General features: G+C 40.4%; 1 protein-coding gene across 5 annotated transcripts in view; it reads left to right on the top strand.

The window, feature by feature from the left end:
- The first annotated feature begins 288 nt into the window (after positions 1–288).
- abl1 (c-abl oncogene 1, non-receptor tyrosine kinase) overlaps positions 289–24,006 on the top strand; it is a 35,227-nt gene continuing 11,509 nt past the window's right edge. For 2 of the 5 annotated variants that reach the window (XM_046067845.1, XM_046067843.1), the window contains exon 1: positions 17,642–18,227. Coding sequence is in view for 3 of the 5 variants with exons in the window: in XM_046067843.1 (XP_045923799.1) it covers positions 18,143–18,227 (85 nt within the window). In the remaining 2 variants the exon portion in view is untranslated. Of the gene's footprint in view, positions 863–1,527; positions 1,912–17,641; positions 18,228–24,006 lie in introns of those variants that run through there. The other 3 variants (XM_046067841.1, XM_046067842.1, XM_046067844.1) reach the window with 3 other exon arrangements.

The following is a 24,006-nucleotide window of genomic DNA, read 5'->3' as shown; positions in this document are numbered from 1 at the left end:
GTACATAGTTCATGAAAACTCAAGGTACTTAACAGTGTCATCGTCTCATAGGATGTGTGTCAGATTTTGTTTTGCTGTATGTGAGTTGGAGGAGCAGAGGTCAAAATTAAACTTTTGTTCCTTTAAAAGAATACATCACCTTGTAGAGAGTAAATTCTATTGAGTAAAAACAATATCTTGGTAGTGGAGTTGGAGTTGCTGAGTCCTGCACTCCCAGCATAATCTAAAACTTTTCTCTGGTCCCATGAACTAGCCCACGCACGCACGTGACGTCAGACGTCGCCCCACCTACATATTTCTGTAAACCACCTTGCGTATGGAAGTATGGCGGCACCAGCGACACAACTACTACTCGTCCAAAGTTTGTTGCTCAGATTTTCACGTGAGAGCGATGAATAAGTACGCGAACCGGGGTGTTGGTAACGAAGAGCTCGGCGACTGTAAGCAGAGGAAAGGACTTGCAGAAAGAGACGTCGGTCTCTGGCCGACTGAGTTTCCTCGATTTCTCTTCACCTCCTCGATTGAAGTGCCTTTAGTCCGGGTACCACAGGGGAAGAAACTCCGCAAGACGGGAAGAGTGGACACGGAAGTTTGAAACTAACTGAAAAACTGTGGCTTTGGAAAGACCACTTTCCAAGCATTAAGTGTGGTGACCAGAGATGTTTTGTTGAGACACGGAAGTGCACTTGTCCGATGTTTGTTACCAGCGCTTTAAAATCGACGCCGCAACTGTTAAATGCTCGATGTACATTTGGGTCTGGCGCTGCATACCACCAGCTAACGTTAGTTAGCCTCCATGGCTACCTTCAACATTGGCTTGAGGTCGCCAGTTAACCAACAATATAAATGTCTATATGGCCGTGTAAGTTTCCGTTTCCCACATGTCTTTATTCCATAATTTTTAACTACATAGCAAGTTTGAGATATGAGGTAGAAGCCTGCCATTTCAACTTAAGTGGTTATTGCTGGTCATCTAATGTTTTGGGCATTGTTTTTGTTTGGTCAAGGATAATATTTAATGCTCCGCTGCAGTTAAATGATATTTTGGTTTTACATGTGTGTATGTTTTAACATTGTTTTGTATTATTAGTATTATTATTATTATTATTTTGTACGTTTTTGTTGTTGTTGCCAAACAACACGAAATGATCTGATGTGTAGCCTGCAGTGAACTGACTTTTAGCTTGTCATTTAAAGAGCCTGATTGGCATTAGAGGAAATTCAGGGGGCGTACATCCTGGGTATAACGGAAGTAAATGGGGTTGTATAGAGAAAGAAGAACAGGTAATGAAGGTGAACTGACAACATAGTTTAAGTAGGACAGTTTAAAATCAAACAAGAGCATACTTTTGACATTTGAGCAACTTATCAGACAAATTTTCTTGGATACGTTTTTAATTCAACCCTAGGATGCACATGTAGTTAATCTCATTCATTGTGAGGGTGTTTTCAGTCAGGATCACTTGTACCGTGTACAGTCACTCTTAATGAAATCATCAGTGAGTTTTGATTGTTTCCCCCCACCAGGTTACCTTGAAATTCCTTTCTTTGACCTCTGAAGCACTCAGGATCCATTAATGCACGATACACAGAGACATACTGGAGTAATACGGATCTGCATAGGTGACCCGCATCACCCATACTCCAGGAGAGGACAGGCTGAGCCAGGGAAAGGGCTTCCTGTCTTCTCCTGATCCCCATCCCTGCCTGGTGGCCAACTGTTGGACGGTGAGCAACAGAGTCCAGCTTGGAGAGACCCGGCTGCGGCCTGGCACCCTGCCCTTATGGGGCAGCAGCCGGGGAAGTTTGTAGGGGACCAGAGGAGACCCAGTCTGCCGGCCTTCATCAAGGGTGGAAAGAGAGAGTCGTCACGCCATGGGACCCAGCCCTGTAATGTTTTTGCTGTGCACGGTAAGAATAACTGTTCCTGAAAATATCCTCGTCATTGACAGCATATCTGTTTACTTAGTTGTATGTTTGCTTAATGAGAATGTTGGGGATGAGCATTGCAGCCTTTTCGAGCATCATGTGCCCCCACCACTCTTCCGTCTTGTGCTTCCTCTAGTCCGTCTGCCACTTTACTTTTTAACACGGTGAATTACATAATGAAAATCAGTGGACTGGACTGACCTTGTGGATGGGTGGTATTCACTGTTGTGAAAAAGCAAGAATCTATGAGAAAGTGGAGTCACTTCCAAGCATGCAATAATACATTTTAACTGTTTATCATCAGACTTACCACACATTAATAATACGAGCAGCACACAATGCCACTATTTGCTGTCAAATTTAACACAGGATGACACTAGAGATGGTATGATGAGTCTGTACCTTTTTGATTGGCCACTTGTTTGGTCTTTGTTGTGATCGGTTGTCTGTCACTTTACCAGTACAGAGAGTGATTGATTTGTTTTATAATGCCACACAACAACTCATGACTTACTGCTAGCAAGGGTAACCTTTAATAAAGCATATAATGTGTGAGAAACCGCTACCACTCTGGTGTTGTATTGACTCACTTGGTATCTCTGGCATATTAAACTGATTGATTAACAAATGAGGAAAAAACAGTGAGGCTCGTACATACTCTGTAGCAGTGTTCCACACTGGTACAGCCACTGTAATGTTGTTTTGAATTTACTGACACACACTGACAGACTAACTAGTTTCTGGCACCAACTAAACGCCAAAATCTGTACCTCTAAAAAGCCTGTTAAATTTAAGAATAAGCTGTTAATCTGCAGTTGATTGATATTTGCAGACAGTACAGTAAACGTTAACAGAAGGTTCTTTTTGGATTCTTTCCGTTGACATTTGATTACACTTACTTCCTGTTTTAGTTCAGTTTAACAGCTGTGCTGAAAGTAACACCTGATACGATTTAACTGTCTTAACATTTATTATATATATTGTATGTTCAATACATTATTTGTAAGAGAGAAGCCCTACACTCTTGCCACCGAATATGCAGAAATGAAGGAAAGCAAATGGAGCCTTTAACAAAAACAGTTAAACCTGCAACACAACGTTAAGAAATGTTTTCATGAATCCACAGCTGAGCCATTAGATCAAATATCAGAAATACACCAAGTCTGGCTAGTTCTCTGAATGCTTTTACAAACAAGTTCCATAACACAAAGAGAACTGCCTTGTAAATTAACTAATGTTACATCATGGTACTAACTGGTAACCACCCCCAGCAACCGATGTATGCGCTGCTCTCAACTTAGTAAGTTCGCAAAGTCTGGTGTTCTAGACTTAAACAACTAAAGACTAACTTCCCATCACAAGTGCAGTAAGGCTGTGCACCATATGGACAGAGGATTCTATAAGACAGCTTTCAGCATGGGGCAAACAAACAGTAAAAGATAAGTCTGCCCCGTCCTTTCTCCTGCTCTTACTAAGCCTGGATGAAACAGATGAACAAGAAGTCAGAAACAACCATTAAAGAATACCTTCATATCTGTGATGTAAAGGAGCTTTTGTAGTGTGGCTAAGCTCAACAGTGCCGCCTCCTGTGTTTGTACAGGACGGTGTTTACACACCAATTGCTACATGATACCTCGGACATGGCAGGGAGCATACAGGCTGTGTCTGAAATGAAGGCTGCAACTATCCATTTTTTGTTATGGATCATTCTGCAAATTTCTTTCTCAATAAATTGATTACTTGTCCCATCACGACTTCCCAGAGCCCAAGAGAACCTCTTCAGGTAACCTTTTTGTCTAACCAACAGACCTAAATGAAAATATTCTGTATGCTATCATATAAGACACGAAAAGCAGCAAATCATAATTGAGAATCTGGAAGCAGGAAATGTTGGGCATTTCTTTGGATTAATCAATTATCAAAATAATTGCAGATTCATTTTCTGTCAATCGCCTAATAGATTCATCTTCAAATCTTTTCAGCTCCGTCTGAAATCAATTACTATTAAAGAAATAGTCGACTATATTTTGTAGTGTTGTTTGAATGTGAAGTGAGAGTAATTTGCCCAATATAGTGAATTCAAAGGATCCCACAATGCATTGTGAAATGTACTGTGCAGTTGATTGTCAGAGAGCACACACAGAGAAAGACGACAAGTTTAGATGGCCACCAGGTAAATAGATAGCTGAAATAGTTAGTGAATGATTTCGGACACAGCCGTAGTAGCTACAGGTGCACCTGAAACATGGCCCTGTCTGAGTGGGCTAATCACGCCTATGCTTCACAAGGGAAACGTCACTCTTCAGGGAGCCTGTTTTGCCTCAGGGGAAGGCTAGCATGCTGCTGGCTCAGAGCCTCACCATGCTTTGCAAAGTACCCAATATCCACTATGTCTCATTGGAGATAGGTGTATTACCTGGTGATGTTTCTTCCTAGGCTTGTGCATGGCAGTTCACAGAAAACAGACTTTCATAGCTTTATTATTATTTCAAGTTTTATTATTTACTAGCTTTGGCTTATGGCAAAAATGCCTTTGTGGTGGTCTATTGCCCAGAATAGTACAACAAGGTATAGAAATGCTTGTTCTCTACTATAAGTCAAGATAAAAAAGTTAATAGATTTTCTTTTTTGCATTTATGCCTATAAGCTTGTTTAATAATGAAACTAATGTGGAGTGTGGATCTAGAAGTGGATCATAATATTTCTATTTCAAGACATCAATGGAAAGTATAAAGTATACAACAGAAAATATCAATACAGAACAAACGTAAAAAGAATCTCCACCAATTCAGAGAAATTAATGTTTCATTTAGAAAAGTCACTTGCCATTGAACCAGATGCATGCCATGCATCCAGCTAACTGATAAGTTTACCAAATGTGTCTGTAGGGCTCTGACTGCCTTGGCAGGAATACTTTCCACTGACTCTCAGTCTTGCATAACACAGAGGGGGACAGGACAGGGAAGGTCAGAAAAACAGAATGCAAGCCTTTGCCGGTAAATGGATCGAATCTGGCAAAGGGTCAGTGACATGGGCCATACTTGTTTTCTCTTTCTACCCCTCTCCTCCTGTGATGAGAGGTTAGTCTATGAGAGGGGATGTGAGTCATAGTGCAAGAGGAGGGCAATATCAACACATGATTTTACATTTGTGTTTTCTTTATCTTCCTGGTGAGAACCCAGCTAGTTAACACAAGACTGGCCAGCACCATGCTGCTTCTCAGCAGGCAGGTTCAGACCTCTGCATGCAGCTGCCTGGGAGAGAGACGAAGGCAGTGAAGGGCAAGCAAAGACCTGCCTCTCTTGCTCTTGGCACCTCTGTTTACTATACAGTGGGGAAGTATGATCTCACTAGCTAGCTAGCATAGATTATAAGGATTGAGCAGGGTGGTGAATTTTTGGAACCATAACTCGCACACTGTATTTCCAGCAGTTTATTCTGTGCCTGGTTCAGATAAGAGTGTCCCCTTCACTTGACTGTGGATTTCCATGGATCATGGACAAGATTACAAGCTGCAGTAGGTTACCAGGCCTGTTCATAAAACAGGTCTGTGCACAACAGAAGAGTGTACTTTGTCACTTTTTTCTAGTCTAACGTTCACTTGTCCATCATGTTTACTTGTAGATACAAAAATGCATTATGGCTATTTTACAGCTGTTCTGCTGTGGTCATTGCTGATGTTTAGCCACTTGTAGCTACTAAAAATTTAACATCAGTTTTACAATTCAGTTGTTCATTATTACTATATCTGTATGCGGTCTACTGCAGCTTGTCTCTGCCACACCAGTTCCATTTTTGGGAATGAAATTCCAAAAGTAATAGTATTTAATTTTAAATTATAAGGTAGTGTAACCATGATTGGTGTTGACAGAGACTTTGCTTTAGTTGGAGATTTTTCTAGTGACCGCTTTTATTACACTCAGTAAAGCACACGTCCGTCAGGGATGCACCCTTCCTCCTTCCACCCTTAGTTTTAGTGTTAACTACATAGGACAACAATTTGTGACACCTGGCAAGTCTAGGATCTTTTTGACTGGTTACAGGAAGTAGAATTTTAAAAGTATTCAACGAAAGAATGTTTCATTTCAGTTGTTTTCCTGCCATTCCCTGAAAAGGTCTGACAGAGGAAAGAGGAAAGCAGAGCGGGATGGGTTGGAGTGTTCAAAGGAAAGAGGATCTACTTTTTTTTTTAAGGCTCTCTAAAATATTGTCTTATTTGGAGGTAACTTACACACATTTAATGTTTAAAAGGTGATTTGCCCCCTGGTGGTTACTTTTATTTATAGGGTTAATGTGTTTGTATTGGGGTACATTGCAGATGTGACCTAGATACTATTTTCAGTGAAATATAATATTTTGTCAATGTTACGTGTTCTCATTGAGCCCCTTTATGTAGAATTTTTGTATAATTAATTTCCCATACCAATCATCATGATCGCACAGTATGATTAGAGCTTGTTTATTCAGGGTTCCTTTTGTGTATGTATTTTATTTAAACATCTATATTTCCTGTTAAATTAGCTATGGCCCAGAGCTGCGGTCCCACAACATAAAGACGTTGACATCCTCTGTCCACTTATTTCTAAGTGGACAAATACACATACAGGTACAAATACTGCACAGTCTTACACTGTTTAGCTTGGTTTGCAGCATTCAGTGAAATACATGTCAATGAGCCAAACAATATTCCCTATCAATAATCGGCCATCAACTTATTTGCAACTACTAGAACCTATTGTTGCTTCAAATTACAAATCTTTTACTGGTAAAGCAATGGAAGACTTTTACTGTGAAGCAGCTACACACACACCCATTCACAATTAGTCATTGAATCATTAAAATATAAACTATTAGATCCTGTACAAATTGACTCTGATGCATTTCTGTGACTGGCACATGTAGTGGGAGAAGGTAAAAACATTTTTCAGCATCTTTTATTGGACTGAATTGGCTGCCACGTTTGAATTCCTCATCCTTTGTTTTAATGCATCAACCGTTAGATCAAGAGCTGCATTACCTCAAACATATAATAAAGATAAGCTGCATCTTTTACAGTGCCATCCCTGTTCATTATAGACTCTGATCATGGTTGCACCTCATGTCAAAGGTATCTCAACCGAATGGAAATCTGTCATACAGTGAGTTCATCAATTATCTATATAGCCTCTAAGCTAATGCATTCCTAACAAGTTTCAGTAATACAAACCATGATGCAGGGGGTTCATGAAAAAGTACCTTTTAGCTTTAAATCTCCAAGAAACTACAGCGAAACTACAACAGCTGGTAACTGGTAGGTATGTGATTGGCTGATTGCCCTCGCCGTGTCAAATTTGAAGTACAGCCAACTTTCATTTGTAGACATCAAAAAGGGATCAGTGCCAACCTATGGCAATCAGCATGTTGCGTCGTGTTTGGATAGTTTTTAGTATAGGCACAACAGGGCTGTGTGTCTTACTCATAAGCTTCACCCCACTTTCCCCCCTGTTTGACGCCTGGGGGAAATGTATGCATGCTGGCTAAGAGTTAAAATTTCATACCTTGAGCGAACAGAAAGCCAGGTCCAATGCACACAACTATTCATCACTTTTCAAGGATAGAAAGCTGCGCTAATCATCTGCATTGAAAAGGTCTGAAAATTAAGAGGTCAGAGGCCAGGCGAATGAGCTCTACTCAGAAATGGCAACCTGTGTATGGGCATGTGTGGTGAGGAGACTTCGCTAATCCAGTCACTTTCAGAGTTTAGCTAAACTACTCAATTTGACCGAGAGTGCTGGAATGAAAGCACAACTTTTTATATTTCATTGTTTTATGAGAGTGCAGACTAGGAGAGCCAAACTCTTTAAGGAGGGAGAGAGAAAGCATGGTGCGTTAGTACATATGAGTGGGAGGTTTGCAATTCGACAGCAATGGAAAGAGAAAGCAAGTACTGAAGTCTCTGCTATTACTTTGGGTCTAATTTCTAATTCAAGAGCATAAAAATATAAGTATGTTCAAGACAAGGTAGGGATGCACCAAATATTCGGCAACCGGAATTAATCGGCCAAAAATAGCAAACAAAGCATTTTCCTAATAAGTCAAAGGACCGAATAAATTTTACCCAACAATTACGTTGACGTGTCAGCAGTGTGGAAGCATTTTAAAATGTCAGAGAAAGATGCAAAAATCGCCGTTTGCAGACACTGTTCTACTTAATTGTCTCCTAGCACATCCACTCCATCTGTGGCTGACTTCTTAGAAAAACGGTCTGACCCACTTTGAGTGTTTGTCACGCGTTTCCAAAAAGGCGATTTAGCTAGCCGCACCTAAATTTGGAGTGTACATGTATTCAAGCCTTTATGGTAAATCCACTGAAACGGACCAGTGCGAGATGACAGGCAGGTTAGCACTGTCCTTTTTCAATTTACAAAGTCAAGTGTTGCAGTATGAGAGTCCTACCCGAAAAGAGGCTTTGAAGTCTTCATGTTACGCGATACGAGAACCACATACAACATTATTTATCAAATTGGGTCGGACTTGATAAATTTAGTGCAAGGATACACATGTGACAACGTCTGGTTTTCAAAAGAAGATGTCTGTACAGTATGGAAATAAAATTTAATTGGATTATATTCACAGAAAGTATAAAACATTACATGTGTCCAAAAGTATATGGGCAATGGACTCTCGGGCCTCGGACCCACCCACCATAGTCTCTCCAAATCCTGTGGGAAACACTGAGTAAAAGGAAATTTTGACTATATGCAATTGGCAAAATAAATGGAACAAAATGTGAAACTTGTTCGGTATTCGGTAAAGTGTTTCATTTGGTCCATTTCTAGTTTAAGGCACGTTGTAATGTGGAGATAAAGTAAGATGACACCCCACTTGTTCATTGTCTGTATTTGTTAACTTCTATTCAGGGTCATCAGGTGCTGGAGCAGCGTGTACATGGCAGAAAGCAGGAATAAAACACAGCACACTGGTTAACACTCATCTATGGGCAACTAAATAACACACCTTTTGACTTTCATGTCTGTGGAAGACACACAAAACTGGAAAAATGTAAACTAGGGGCCTAGGGCTTTTAGCGCCGTCCATGACCCGCAACGTACCCAGTTCAAGTCCGGCTATGAACCTTTCTTTGCGTATTCTGCCCATCTCGCTCTCATTTTCATCTCTCTATTTTCCCTATCTGATAAAAAGAGAGCGAGCAATAACGGTATTCCATATTTAACAGAGCTTGACACAATGTCTTGGTCAGTGAAATTAGAATGAATGTCTTTGGCCTAGCTTGTAAATGCGTGATCAGCTTTTTCATCTCAGCTGTGAAATTGATACATTAGCCCACCATCCTGTCAGAAAGGTCATTGCAACTTGCTAATAAGACTACGAGAGGGTGTGTGTTCCAGCAGCGTTCAGACTTGTAATTATGACAAATGTTTTGTATAGTACACATGAAGAGGCTTTAATTTTGTTAGTGATGGCCGTTACTTTTAAATGTTGTATTTTGGGTAGACTGTCTGACCTTTCCTCATGTAGCCTTTCAGTCTGTCTCTTTCTTGGCTGGAACTCGAGGAATCTTTATAGTCTACACACCAAATCTCCTCCCATGCACGCGTGCGTGCATGCAAACCCACGTACGTACCCATGCAGCAGACTTCTCGTAGTAATGCTCATTCAGGCCAGCTCCTGGTGGCTTGTCCCTCGCCATGACCGTGTCTCCACACTAATGTGTGTGAGAGGGACATTTGTCCCTTGCCGGATGACACATTGATGATTAGTAAGTGTTTTTCCCCTCTCATCAAGTCTCGACCATCTGGAAAGGAATCTACTTTACCACCCTAGCTGATGACTAGTCAAAACAGCTGCGCGCATAAGTCAAGGTAGTCTGTGTCTCACATGTTCTCTCTTTTTACTCTTGTAATCAAGGTCCACAAGGTCATGTGCTAGTGCAAAAAGTCTGAAAAAGCAAGGCAAATACACACTATCTAAGTCTGAATGTTTAAGTCAAGGTAGTTCAACACAAATACACATGACCACCCACAGAAACAGACGACATGCTTTCAAGGTTGGTTAGTTTTGTGCTGCTCTTTAATCCATTCTTCCTTTTCCGATGACCATATTTCTGTCATAGGTAATATGTGTTTTTAGCAAAAAGCCAGAGAGGGAAAAAAACAAAAATGTAGCAAAGTTTGAAGGAGCTGCAGCATCTGCACACACAGTCATTGCTATAATCAGCATCTCGTGATCCAGTCGATTTGAAAAATTAGGCCTTTGGTTTACGCCGTTAAATCAAAATCCAACAGACAGCAATAAAGCTGAATAAAGTTAGATACTAAAACAAAAAGTTAAGCGAAGTTTGAAGGAGCTACCGGCCACTGCATTTACATTTGCCGCTGTTGCCATAGCATTGACATGGACATTTCAGATACTCACTCAGTGTTTTTTAGATTAGATAGACTGAAGGATCTAAATGGAATTCAGCCATTGTTAATTTTATTATTTGCACCTGTGTTTTTTTTCTACTGTGACATGTCAAAATGCCCTAAATAAGAAAAAAAGGCCTGTTGTATAACATTGTAACTTATCTGATTTAGTATGATTATATCATTAATAGATTCCTGGCCCATAGGCTTTTCAGGCTCTGCCTCTTGAGACAGTCAACTGTTTTGTAGTAAATCACATATGCTTGTATGTGATCTGTTGCACCAGAGGTGTATTGAGTAATATTGTCTATTTTACAGAGAGAGAGAGAGAGAGAGAGAGAGAGAGTGTGTTGAACATAGGGCAAGCCACAGCAGTGCAGTGAAGAATGTGACCTCTTGTGCATTCCTCTCAAATAACTGGTGCAATCCCCCACGTCCTTTCTTCCTTTCTTTTTCTCTATTCCTTTTTGTCGTTTTTCTTTTTTTTGTTATTGTCTCTCTCTATGTCTTTGTCTTGCTCTCATTCTTTTTATAAGTGGATTTTACATTTCCTATAACATTTTTATAGACCTGGAGAACAATAGCAAAAACAAGCAACAGCCTAAATTTATGAAAATCGGCAGACAATAAAGGAGCGCACAACAGAGCAAAGTAGCAAGTGTTAGCAGCAGTATATCAGCATTCAAGTCAAGGTCATGCCACTTTTTATCTGTATTATGGATGGTTGATATTTAGCCACCTGGTGTGTGCTCGAGATGCATTATGTTCTGTGTCGAAAAAAAATGAGCATGAAATGATGTGTACACTAAGGCTTCCTTTGCTGAAAGAATCGTTTAACTGCTAAAATTGAGAAATGATTAGCTACTTGTAATGGAGTTCATTGGAAGACGAAACTCACAAAGCTTTAGCCAAAGCTTTTTCCATATACATAAGGTAAACAGTGTTTTGCACAGAACAATTGATAATGTAAGCATGTTAGTTTAGGACAAACAGTCCTGTTGAGTCATTGACTCCCACCCTGGTTTTTGTTCTTTGCATTCACTTCAACATCTGCAACAGTATGTTATGAAATCTGGGACTGTGATTGCCCAGTTTCTGACAAGAAAGTAATTATTTACTAAAATTTTGTTTATTGAACACTCATCAATTGTGACTTTAGATATTCTTTCCAGTCAGAGGGCAGCGTTTGTGATATTACATCTAGTCTTTGATCCTAAATTCCAGCCAGAACAGTAAGAGGCCACTTGGACAAGCGCTTCCTTTTCTTCTCATTGCTGGTTATCCCTCCATTGTGCACATATAGTGCATACAACACTCACATGCATACCGAGAACCTCCAAGTTGGGTTAGGAATGCAGTGTGGGAGCTCTTCGCCACCCGGGTCCACACACACACACACATACACATACATATATACGGGGGGGGGGGGGATCTCACCCCCTGTTCCCTGCTCAATGTCTGAGCAAGCAGCCCCAGCTCCAGACGCAGCTGTTGTTTTCTCTGCAGACAACCTGCTACCTAGGATGCCAGCTCTCTTAACTCCACTTAAGGGCCCTCTTGGTCAGAGTCTCTGTGTCCATGCTGATTACAGGATAAAAGTCCATAGGGGCGTGATTTGACACGAGAACATTTGCCTTCTTCTCGAGAATGCCTTTATGAGGTTGATTTTCACAGTCAAAGTTCTGTAAGATATTTTTTTCATTTTTACTTCCAATAAGCAAAAAATAACAAACTTGTCTGGTCAGTTATATTATTGTCTGTTTTTTCCCTCACCAGTCCGGTGCATACAGTACTGATGTGCTGTCCTGTCCCTTTGTGTTGTGTTAAGCTCCTCTTCATAGCGCTAAAAAGAGGGGGGCCTGCTATGCTTGCTGCATCTGGATCCACTTAGACACAAAGAAGAGCCCACATGCTCCACTGCTGCAGCCCGAGAGCCTCGTAGCCAGAGTCACTCTTCTATGTATCTGTTTCTGTTTTTACCCCAGTGGGCATACAGACAAACGGGGTCTTTCCCCAGGCATAGATAACATCTCAAAGACATTTAAGGTTAATAGTCTGTAAAAACAGCTCCCTCTGTCCTGTTTACTGTGTCTGCCTGTTCTTATTAAAGTATTTTTATGCTCTTGAATTAGAAATTAGACCCAAAGTAATAGCAGAGACTTCAGTACTTGCTTTCTCTTTCCATTGCTGTCGAATTGCAAACCTCCCACTCATATGTACTAACGCACCATGCTTTCTCTCTCCCTCCTTAAAGAGTTTGGCTCTCCTAGTCTGCACTCTCATAAAACAATGAAATATAAAAAGTTGTGCTTTCATTCCAGCACTCTCGGTCAAATTGAGTAGTTTAGCTAAACTCTGAAAGTGACTGGATTAGCGAAGTCTCCTCACCACACATGCCCATACACAGGTTGCCATTTCTGAGTAGAGCTCATTCGCCTGGCCTCTGACCTCTTAATTTTCAGACCTTTTCAATGCAGATGATTAGCGCAGCTTTCTATCCTTGAAAAGTGATGAATAGTTGTGTGCATTGGACCTGGCTTTCTGTTCGCTCAAGGTATGAAATTTTAACTCTTGGCCAGCATGCATACATTTCCATTCTCTGCTGGGTTGCATATTTTTGGCGCTACATAGCTTTGTCTGGGCCTACAGCAGTCTATTCTGTTGAGAAGTGAGCAAAGGTTCTGCTTAGTCACCTTTGTGGTGTTGCCCTATTTTGTCGTCATGATGAAATGGTTCCTCCAGTCCTGTTCCAAGAGGTCAGCTAGGTTTAACTCCCTCTGTCTCAGCTTTGCGAGTTAGCAGGTCTGCCTGTCTGCATTGAAGATTGCTGTAAAGCTGAGCTGACAGAGGACTGTTAATGGGTCACCTCAAATGAGAGGGGTTTGGCGAGAGAGAGAGTTTGCGTGTGAGCAGATCCACAAGAGCATGCACGTAAAGTGGATTTCATCATAAAATGTGTTTAATGACCTCTGGGTCAGTTTCACTGTTTCCATGTAAAATACAAGGGGAAAACGGCTTCTAAAAAGCCCAGAGAGAATCGTCCTAAAGAACGCTGTTTGTCTTTTGTTCTGTGTGTGTGTGTGTGTGTGTATGGTGATTTCTGCACATCAGAAGCTTTAGAAGATATTTTAAATTTGCTTGCACGTTTGCTCATTTCCACATTGGTAACTTATTACCACCACAGGCTGATGGTAAAGCCCTTAACCTTGAACCGGAGCAGCCACTGTTTTGTTCTCAAGTGTCTGTTCTCCCTGTGGACAATACTAAGTGGAGAATTATGTGGAACTCTAAACCCCTTAACCTCATCTGCTGGTCTGCACGCCTCAGACACTCTGGCTGCGTTCTCCAGAGGGCCCTGAGTAAACAGCCACATGCTTGCACACACACATCCATATGCCACAGATATGGTACCTGATTCTTGAGTGTCTGATATTTAAGAACCCTGCGCTGCAGCAGATTTCTGTGACTGCTGGGTTAGGCAAAGCAGTGGAATAATGAACCATGTGCACTGCAGAATCACTATTAGGAACCCACACGGCTTTGTCTCTCTCCCAGTCTCCCACCCTTTTCCTCCTCTGTAATTTGAAAGCTTGCTCCTTTTAAAAATGTAATAACTCTTGTTCCATGACTTAGATGGACAGGATTTATGCCAAGTGTTAGCTGTCTTCCATTTTTAACATTGTGATTTATGTTTGCATGTTTGTGTGTGTTTGTGCGCCCTCATGCAAAGAGTGGGAAGGACAGAAATCATGCAGTCCTCAAATGTCGTAGTAGTGTTTTTAACATTTAAAGACAAGTAGATAAGATATTAATTTCTCTGTTTTTGAGTATCAACATGTATATTAATTTATCATAGAAGTTAATGGCCTGCTTCTGCCTTCACTGCCTTGCCACATGTCAAAATGTTCATACCAGATGTCAGTAGCAGTTAATCATGTAATGGTATGAATTATTGAGGTACATTCTTGCTCAGTGCATTCTGTGTTAAGTGTAATTAGTAATGGCCGGTTTATAATTGATAGTTAGAATTTGAAATAGCCTATAACATATGGATTAATGTCATCATTATCTAAATGCTATAACACCAGTATGGGTTTAATCGTAATGCAGTTGCTGCCTCAGGGCTTGGGAATACAACCTGTACTCTGCTTGAAGGTTTAAAGAACGGAATCAGGAAAGCAGGAGGGGGGTACATGAGAGGAAAAGGGTCAAAAACCATCCCGTGGGTGGATGTACGTCAGCTAACTGTTAACATACACGGCCCGGATTATAAAACGCGAGCGAGTGATTCTCCTATGAGCTCACTTCCAAACAATGTGCTTCATGTTTCTCCATCTGCAACCTTTTTTCCTCTTTCCTCCATTTTTTTTTTTTTTATAGCCCCTCTCCTCTTCCCTTCATCCTCTCATCTCCCCAACACTTTGACTGCGGTAAGTTAATGGGCCTTTCTCTGAGTTTGAGGAAGCCTGCATTTCTTCGTAATTGGTGTTTGGGGCGGTGCATGCGGGGAACACAAATGTTTGCCATACCAGCACTGCAGCGACGATGTAGGGGGCCTGGTGCCATGTGACTGGGTGTTCAGGGCATTCTGGTCATTACTTGCAAAACCATTGAGAGTGAGCCATGGTTAAGAATACTCATGAGAGCACCACTGGCCACACCAAACAGACAAGCATACAGTAAATCGAGGTATCAAGTCTAGTAGATGTGGATCTGTAGTTGTAGGCCAGGCCATGCCAAGTCTGTAATTTTGGTGTATTTATTTTGACTTCTACGGTTACCTGTGATTTTGAGTTGTTTGAATTCCTCCCATTTCAAAATGAAAATCTTAATCTTGACATTGCTAGCTATTAATCGGAAAATAGTTAACAACTTAATGCCTCGCACATATCTCTGGCCACGTTAAGGGACCCATAATTTTGAAGTACTTCTGAAACCCCTCTCAAAACCTCACAACCTCAAATTTATTGAAGGTTACAAGCCTCTGAGGCAGGCAATAAACCAAAATTCAGGCAGCTTACTGAAAGTTGTATGAAGAGGTTTCAAGAAGACGTTTGGGGTTATCTACAAATACCCAGTGCCCTTCATACTACACTCCATCTAGTGTTTTGTGGCAGAGGTGGGCAGCACATTCAGTTTTTATTTGTTTTTAAATGACCTTTCCTGAACTCTGACTACCCACAATTGAAGGAATTTACCAACTGAAGTCTCTATTGATGCAAGCATAGTACACATTATATAAACCCTTGATAAAATTGACATTCCCATTAACTAGCAAAGTTGCTCATAGGTAATAATGGTCTACAGTGCACAGTAGCCGCGTTTCCACCAAAGGAACTATACGTTGGAACTAATAACCTTTCGAGGAACTTGCTGCATTTCCACCGAAGGGACCAGGGTCTAAATTTAGTTCTACAGTCTTTATTTTACCCCCCCCAAAAAAAAGTCCCTGCTCGGGGAGTAGTATTTTCCGAAAACTTACTTTGTGGGGTGGGGCTTGCCTTGCAGTGAATTTCTGAATGGGCGAGTAGAGGCTACTGGCTTTAACTGGAGAATGTCGGGTGTTTTTCTACGACTGCTCCTCTTGTCCACCTCAAACCGATAAATCACAATCCACAGCCAGATAGCACACACGAGACATGCTTTGAGCTTTGTACAGTGTATAGGCCTACGTCAGCTGGTTAATTCACCTAATCTTCACAGGTCTTTAGACCGCCATGGAAACGCATTCAACAATGGGCTGAAGGAACCGTAAAGTTCTTTGAAAAGAGATCCGGGGACTTTAAAGTCCCAGGTACTTTTGGTAGAAACGCGGCTAACGTCTTGCAGAACTAGCCCACTGCTCAGATTTCTCCTCATCTCGTATATTGCACATTCACCAGTTTTGTCTTCAGAAACATCGGTTTATTCTTCTCTTCTTGTATTACTTGCCAAGTAGACCAGCCAACCTTTATATAAAAATAGATACAATCCTGACTTAAACAGGCAGTGTAAAAGGGGCAATGGATAAAGATTCAGCTGTTAAAGCCATTGTACTGTGTATGTTTCTCTATATGGGTCATAATATTAGTCCGCTCTTTTGCTCCCTGATTGGAAATTCCAGTGACCGGGGTCAGTCAGTAAACCATTTTGGCTTTCCAGCTTTGTGCTATGGTGTCATCATGTCAGCTTCCCACCAGTATGTAATCAACCACTTGACTGGGCTTCTCATCTCTGAAGTGATGTTTGCCACTTGAATGGAAAAAGATTTGCCAGACATGGTCAGTAGATTACAGCGGCTCTTGTGTCCTTTCTGCTTTCAATCTTCCGTGTAATTACAATCAATAATCCTTTTAGCCCATATTACACGAGTGGACAAAATAACAAACGCACAACAACATCCTGCAAAAAGTTCAATAATCGCACTGATTAATGCAAATGCCACATTTGTCTCATGGCTATTGTTTTAAATTGTGTTAAGTTGTATGGGTACCATCTGTAGATGGCCTAATATAATTCGGTTGAAGAAATGCATAATTCTGTCTTGTTTTAACCTATAATAAAAAATGGAAACATTTTAGTAGAATTTGAACATAAGTTGAGCAGTTATATACACATTGGTTAGCTGGAGCAAAAGGAAAAAAGGACCTCAATGTTAGTGCAAGTATTAGACGGATGTAAAAGAGACATGTTCAGTCAGACATGTTTCACTAAAGATCAAAATATAAATGTTCTCATTTTGATGAATGTAAATATGTTGCCTACTTCATTCCCATTTGATATGGCCCACGGCAAACAAGCCTTGTTTAAGTTGTGTGTGTAGTCCAGAGTAGGCTAGTGAGGGTTATACTTTCCTTCTTGTTAGCTTCTCTTGTTTGAGAGCTTTAGTGATTTCTTAAACAACACAGTCCTTTTTCCAGAACTGATTTCTCAACCTGTAAACATTTCAGAATGGGTAGAGGGGGAAAAACACAGGGAAGAAGAAGAGAGAGAGGCAGTAAGACAGTGAGAGGAGGGAAGGGGTGTTAAAAAGTTGGAGGAGGAGCTTCTTGTAATCACCTCATGACTTCAGCAGACTACAAGAAGAACTATTTAAGGTATACTGAATGTAAACTTCAAAGTTTTAAATGAGACCCCTGTAGCTTTTGTCTCATTTGTTTAGAAGACTTTTGGTTGATGGTGTGCTGTTGTTTGTATTCTTCTTGGTGTGTGTGTGTGGTGGCAGTCTCTCCCTCTCATTGTGTGTTTGCTGCTGGAGGTGGGAGGGCTCAGCTGATGTCATTGAGTGCAGCAGGCTGAGCCTGAAAGAGGCCCTTTGTTGGCAGCTGTAGCACGAGTAGTCCCTGTGCCTCAGAAACACACTCTCAAAGGGGACAGGAGAGAGGAATGGCACCGTTCAGACTGCCCTACTGCCCACTCAACTGACACATCTACAGGTCTAGCCGGCTTTTGGACTAAAACTGCTTTTTTGGATAGTTGTTGTGTCTTACGAAAGTGGAGCTAACCAAAAGCAAAAGCAGGGGGGAAAAAAACATGGAGACGCTCCGAAGAGAAAGTTGATAGACTTTACTGGACAGCAGACTCCACTTTTTCTGTTTCGGAGAGAAGTGGGGAGAAAAAGAGGATTTATAGCAGCTGAAAGAACAGAGGAAAGGAAAACCAGAATATTTCAGCACCCAATTTGGTTTGGTGCCATTTCTCCTTTTGTCAGTTGTTTTCTTGTATTTTAATTTTTCTCCCGTTGGACACATGTAGAGGAGGGAAACGTTCGAGGGACGTTTGATTTGAACCAGCAACAACATTTTCCAGCGTGAAGGGAAAGAAACCAAATGAAAATGTTGGAGATATGCCTGAAATTGGTGGGGTGTAAATCTAAGAAAGGCCTCTCGTCATCCTCCAGCTGTTACTTGGAAGGTAAGAATATTTTGTGATGGCTGTAGTGTCGTCTTTTAGCTTGGGCCGTGATTTTTAAAGTTTACTTTGGAGATATACAAAGAAAAATATAGAGTTGTCAGAAAGGAAAGCAGAGATTTCAGGAAGGAAACAAAGCAGGGGCTTAGGAGACCCAGTGAGAAGGATAAAAGATGAAGTATCACTGCGTAAAGGATCAACAATGATTTCTGCACTGTGGAAACACAAGAATGGGGAGGGGAAAAGCGGAGAGTAAGCACAGGGGAGGGTGAGGGAGGCCAGACACACTGGCTAGCTAAAGAGGAAAGAAGTGGAAAAAGAGACTGAGAAGAGAATGAGGAAATCTGACTCCTGATCGTGTCCCACTTAACTCTTGTTTATGAGGAGAGGGGATCTAATCTCAGTCTGCGCTCTCCTTTTCAGTTCTCTGCTATGTTCCAGTACTTGGATGTTGTTCACTGCTTCCAAAATGAATTACAAGATAATGTAGATCTATATATTTCACATACTCTGTGTAGGATTAGAACTAGCAATTACTACTTTTCCATTAATTCAGTTCTGGTCACAGTTAACCTGAGTAATTGATTTGCCCGTGATATATGAAGGGGACACAAGGGGAAGAAGTCCACGGCACATCAAGTCTCTGCATGATCAACATGGTAATTGATTGGCAATGGAAGACTCAGTGAAGTCTTATGTGTTGCCAACGATTGCGCAACTAAATGATTTAATAGCGTTAATAGCCCTGGTACGCTCCCCACTAAAGTGGATGACAGTGATAAAGAGTCTCTAATTTCCAGACCATGTGGTACAAGGCACAGCAAATCTCATGCTGAGTTGTTCCACCCCAAATTAAACTTTTATTAGAGCTGGAGGCCTCTTTTGTATTTTGCTCTAAGTAATAAGCTATTTGACATCATTAGAATGAAGATAGTATATGAGCTAGAACAAATACAAGGAAGGGAAATACAATTTTAATAGTTTGACCCCTTGTAGTTATTCTACATGATGAAAATTGTCTTTTTCTATGTTTGGTTGCCTTATTATTGGGGCTGTATCGAATAGTTTGAAGCTTTTGAATCTTCATGTCAACATTTGAATTCTACATCAACATTCGATTGCTGCACAGCTTTTTATTACATGTCTGTTTAAAGCCGGTATTTCTGCACAGTTGCAGATAAAGATTAGGCTATGCTATTAGGCTGTTCATATAACAAAATATCTATTTAGGCTCTAGTAGGTTGCGACATTGTTACCTAGGTTATACCGAACTTCTGCACTGGACTGGTAAAATTTTAGGATTAGCCAGCTGCCTACATGTATTTATGATGATGAAACTGATGAGTTATATTCATTAAAGAAAGTTGATTTTAATAAAAAAAAGATTAATTAAGTAATTGACAAATCAATTTACTCAAAGTGAGGATTTCTGTTTTCACCTGGTATTCCCTGTGCTCTGGTCTGAACATGCTCTCATTTACATATTATCTCCAGCAGTGGGTAGAAGGACCCAGGCTACTGCTGCCTTCCATTGTGTCAGGTAGTTCGGTGCATTTTCCTGTATTGGTGTAAATCGGCTCATGTCTGGATGCATGGAGGGCTCTTTTAGACCTGATCACCTGGATCAAGTGGAACCAGACAAGATGGTTTGGTTTTCTTGGTTTATTTTATTAAGTAGTCTGGTTTTGAAGAAATTCTTGTCTTGCATCAGTGTTTGAGTTTGGGTGCATTCCTATTGCTCATAGCAGTGCAGTCATAGCTATGCATTATGTACAAGTTCCACACACATTAAATCATTAAGTTTCATCTCAGTAATGCAGCCAGGACAGTTTCTCCCACTGCATGACTCTAGAGACCTGCAGTCTGATAATGGGCCTTTTTCCCCCAGTTTCTTTCTCACTCACCTCCCCGAGTTTCCTTTTCCACGTCTTGTTATTTTCTTCTCTATTTGAGCTTGTGTTGTTACGGTCCATGTGTCAGTGTGTTGTCAGCCTCTCACAAAGCGCTGTGGTATTTGTGGCCCGTATTGTGGGCATGTGTGGCATGGGCTGCTCAAATGCGCTGCCCACACACTTTCCGACCAGGTCAAACTCTGGACATGTGGTCTGTCTTGCTTGCTATCAGGTCTGCATCTTGCTTAGTGGTCCTATCTTGCTTGATCTCGGGGCCTCAGCTTGAGCCCACATTTGACAAAACACAGCTGTGGGGTTTTTTTGTTGTTTTTTTTAAACTTTACAATCATAGTGTTATCTGTATTTTGTTTTTTTTTGTTTTTTTTGTGTCTCCAATATTCATTGGGAACACACCACTCCTCTTTGTGTAACCATGAATAAACTGAAATGGTAATCTTTGGCTGCTTTTTTCTTTGCAATTTCTTCAAAAATGTAGAGTTTGGACATAAAATCCTAACACAGTTCAATGTAATCAAACACAGTATAAATGCAAATACTAATACTTTGTTATAACTGTGTCAGAGAGATGTTTATATACTGGATTATGATATGTTTGTACCTAATTTAAAAAACTGCTATTAGAATGTTAAGGACTTACAGGGATAGCTTGGAAGAAAAAAAACAAACTAATCTGAACAGTGGCTAAATCAGCCAAGTAAGATGACAGAACACCTGGTCAAACATTTTTCAGATGCTAGTGAATTGAGTGATTGCTGGCTAGTTGACATCACTCCTGATTGGTTATGAAAATGTTTTTCAAATGATGAGAAGACATCTTTTAGTTACTGTAATAATGATAATGGCTTAACTCTTACTTTATGAAAAGTGGCATATTGTGCTGTAGGAAAGGGATTGCTCTCCTGGTGATGTGGAACTAGTCTATCTGTGCATGAGGCACATAGATACTAGAGAGAGATAGCTGAGGAAGCAGGTCTGTCTCTTTTTTAGGAGCTCACGTAAATATGAGAGTATGTCCTAGGCAGTATGCCCTAGATAAAATTTTATTTGGCGTGTTCTCGCAGGCAAAACGGCCGGCTTGTGACCTAAAAGAAGCACCACGTTTGGCTTTGATTGTCTCTGTGTGCTCAGGCTGGCGAGCCCAACTTGGCAGAAGAGACTGTCTGTCTGAAAGTCTTTCAACAGCCTCCCCACACACTGATGCCTGCAACTTGTCAACAAAGTTATGCCAAGTGGCTTTGTGTACTTCCATGGTGTTATACTAGTTTTTGTTTTCATGCTACAGATTCCTTGTTTACTGCTTTGGGGAACTTGCAAGTCATCTCTTCTCCAGCCATGACTTCTAAGCTAAGTAACACCCAGGAGCAGGCTGTTTATGTTCCAATACCTGTTTTTATATGTTGTAGGATGAACAAGATGCACTCAACTAATTCTGCCAAGGTATCAAATTTGAAATCAATTCCTTGTCACACACACAGTCTGTCTTTAGCCCTGTCACAAAAAAACTTTTTACTGGCAAAGAATGCTTTTAACACATTCAATTTAGCTTTGTTAAACATGAGGTCTTTGGCAGGCAGATCATTTTTAATTAACAAATTAATTATCCAGCCCTATTTTGATTTTCTGCTTTTGTTGTATAACTTGGCTAGACTGAGATAACAGTGCAGCAGTTCTTATTGAGTCAACCCTTCCCAATTTTAGTTTTATGAGCGAAGCTAGAGTGCATAAAAAAAGTAGGTGGAGTTGCCATTTTGTTTATAATTCTATCCAGTGCAAACAGATGTCTTTGAAGTAAGAGTGTCGCAGGTGGCGAAGTACAAATCTCCGGGTGCATTATGACATCTATAAAGAGTCTATAAAAAGTTGATCAGACAGCTGCAGCTGTAGTCCTCGCTAAGACCAGGAGAGTGAATTGCATCACTCCAAATCTCAGATCTGTACATTGGCTTCTTGTTTGTCACAGAATTTTTTAAAAATACTACTGATTGTTTATAAAGCAATGTATAGTTGAAGGTCAAAATACCCCAGAGTCAAAACTGAACATTCACTTTTTATGCACCGCTTATCTGGACCAAAATCCTAGAAAACTTGAGACAAACTTTTTTTTTTTTTTTTTTTTTTTTCAAATCAGGGCTTAAAGCTGTTTTTTGCAACTGCATTTTATTAAGTTAAACTTTTATCACACTATTAATGCACTGGTGCACTGCAAGGTGGCTCCACTGTAATATTTGATTTATCTTATTCTATATTAGCTTATTTTTATCTTTTTATTCTTTTCAAAATCCTATTTACCTATCTTTAAATATTGCCTTGTTTCTTTATCTTCTCTTAATGCCTTTCTGTCTCATGTAAAGCACTTTGCCTTGTTGTTGGAAGGGACCATACAAATAACCTTGCCTTGACTTGTAGAGTATCAGTAGTTGCTTGCATCTCCGTATTTGACAACAGTCTAAATCATCCAGAGAGAGGGTGCATGGGACTCTTCTGTTCCCTGCTTTGCCACAAAATATTTCGAATTTTTCTCAATTAACATCATCTTATGCAATAAATGTGGTGAGCAAGTCATAATCTTCAAGATTATGCAGCTGGAGGACTTGGTTTTGCTCCAGTGCTTTCCAGTATGATATGCGTCTTAGAGGTAATCAGCTGAATAGGTTTTCTGTAGGGTTTTATGGGCCTAAAAGGTATAAGGGAACATGAAAATATCAAAACTTAGATATATTGATCAATTGACACAGATTATATAATGTTCCATCTTTTGTGTATGCCATTGGGAAATGCTTAAAGTTGGCCACAGTTTTCCTGCTTGCGGTACTAATGGCATGATATGATGCACTAATTTAAAACTGCCATTGACAGCAGGCTGACTGTGGCCAGCATTCAGACATACTGGCAAATGTCTGCTTCTGCATGAGCTATCTTGAGGGAAAGCCTTTGCAACTTTAAATCTTTGTTAATCCATCGAGCTGTGAAATTTGACATATGTTTTCAGTTGCCTCCTTTTCATATCATTTAACCTAGAGGAGAAGCCATGTATTTGCAGTGTTAGTCTCTCATAGTTTGTATATCTTAATTACTATGCCCTCTGGATCTAAACTTTGCCCTCAGACTGTTGTTTACTTCCTAGGTCCAATCTATACTTCTGTGGCAAGGTGTGTTTGAGTTTCAGAGAGTATTTTTATTTTGATATTAATATCAGGATGTGTAAAAACTCATAATTTTAACTGCAATTTTGTTTGCACTTTAGCATTTTTCATAGAAACACAGAGATAGGTGTTAACCGGTTATTACATTATAAGATGCATACATGGTGGATATTTTAAAAGCATGGACCCGGAAATTTGGTCTACGTCATTAACAAGCCTTCCCCATATGCGGCGCACCTGCTACTGTACAGCACTAAAATATGGTGGAGAGTGAAGTAGACCTACTAACCTACTAGAAAAAGAAATATACCCCGCTACCCTCCGCCCAGCCTGCCCTGCAGCCGTCTCCACATATACAGTGGGTACGGAAAGTATTCAGACCCCTTTAAATTTTTCACTCTTTGTTTCATTGCAGCCATTTTCCAAAAATCAAAAAAGTTCATTTTATTTCTCAGTAATGTACACTCAGCACCCCATCTTCACATAAAAAAACAGAAATGTAGAAATTTTTGCAAATTTATTAAAAAAGAAAAACTGAAATATCACATGGTCATAAGTATTCAGACCCTTTGCCGTGACACTCATATTTAACTCAGGTGCTGTCTATTTCTTCTGATCATCCTTGAGATGGTTCTACACCTTCATTTGAGTCCAGCTGTGTTTGATTATACTGATTGGACTTGATTAGGAAAGCCACACACCTGTCTATATAAGACCTTACAGCTC

Source organism: Micropterus dolomieu, linkage group LG13, assembly GCF_021292245.1.
Source record: "Micropterus dolomieu isolate WLL.071019.BEF.003 ecotype Adirondacks linkage group LG13, ASM2129224v1, whole genome shotgun sequence".
Lineage (NCBI taxonomy): Eukaryota > Metazoa > Chordata > Actinopteri > Centrarchiformes > Centrarchidae > Micropterus > Micropterus dolomieu.
Note: the sequence above shows the minus strand (reverse complement) of the source record. Positions and strands in the feature narration are given on the sequence as shown.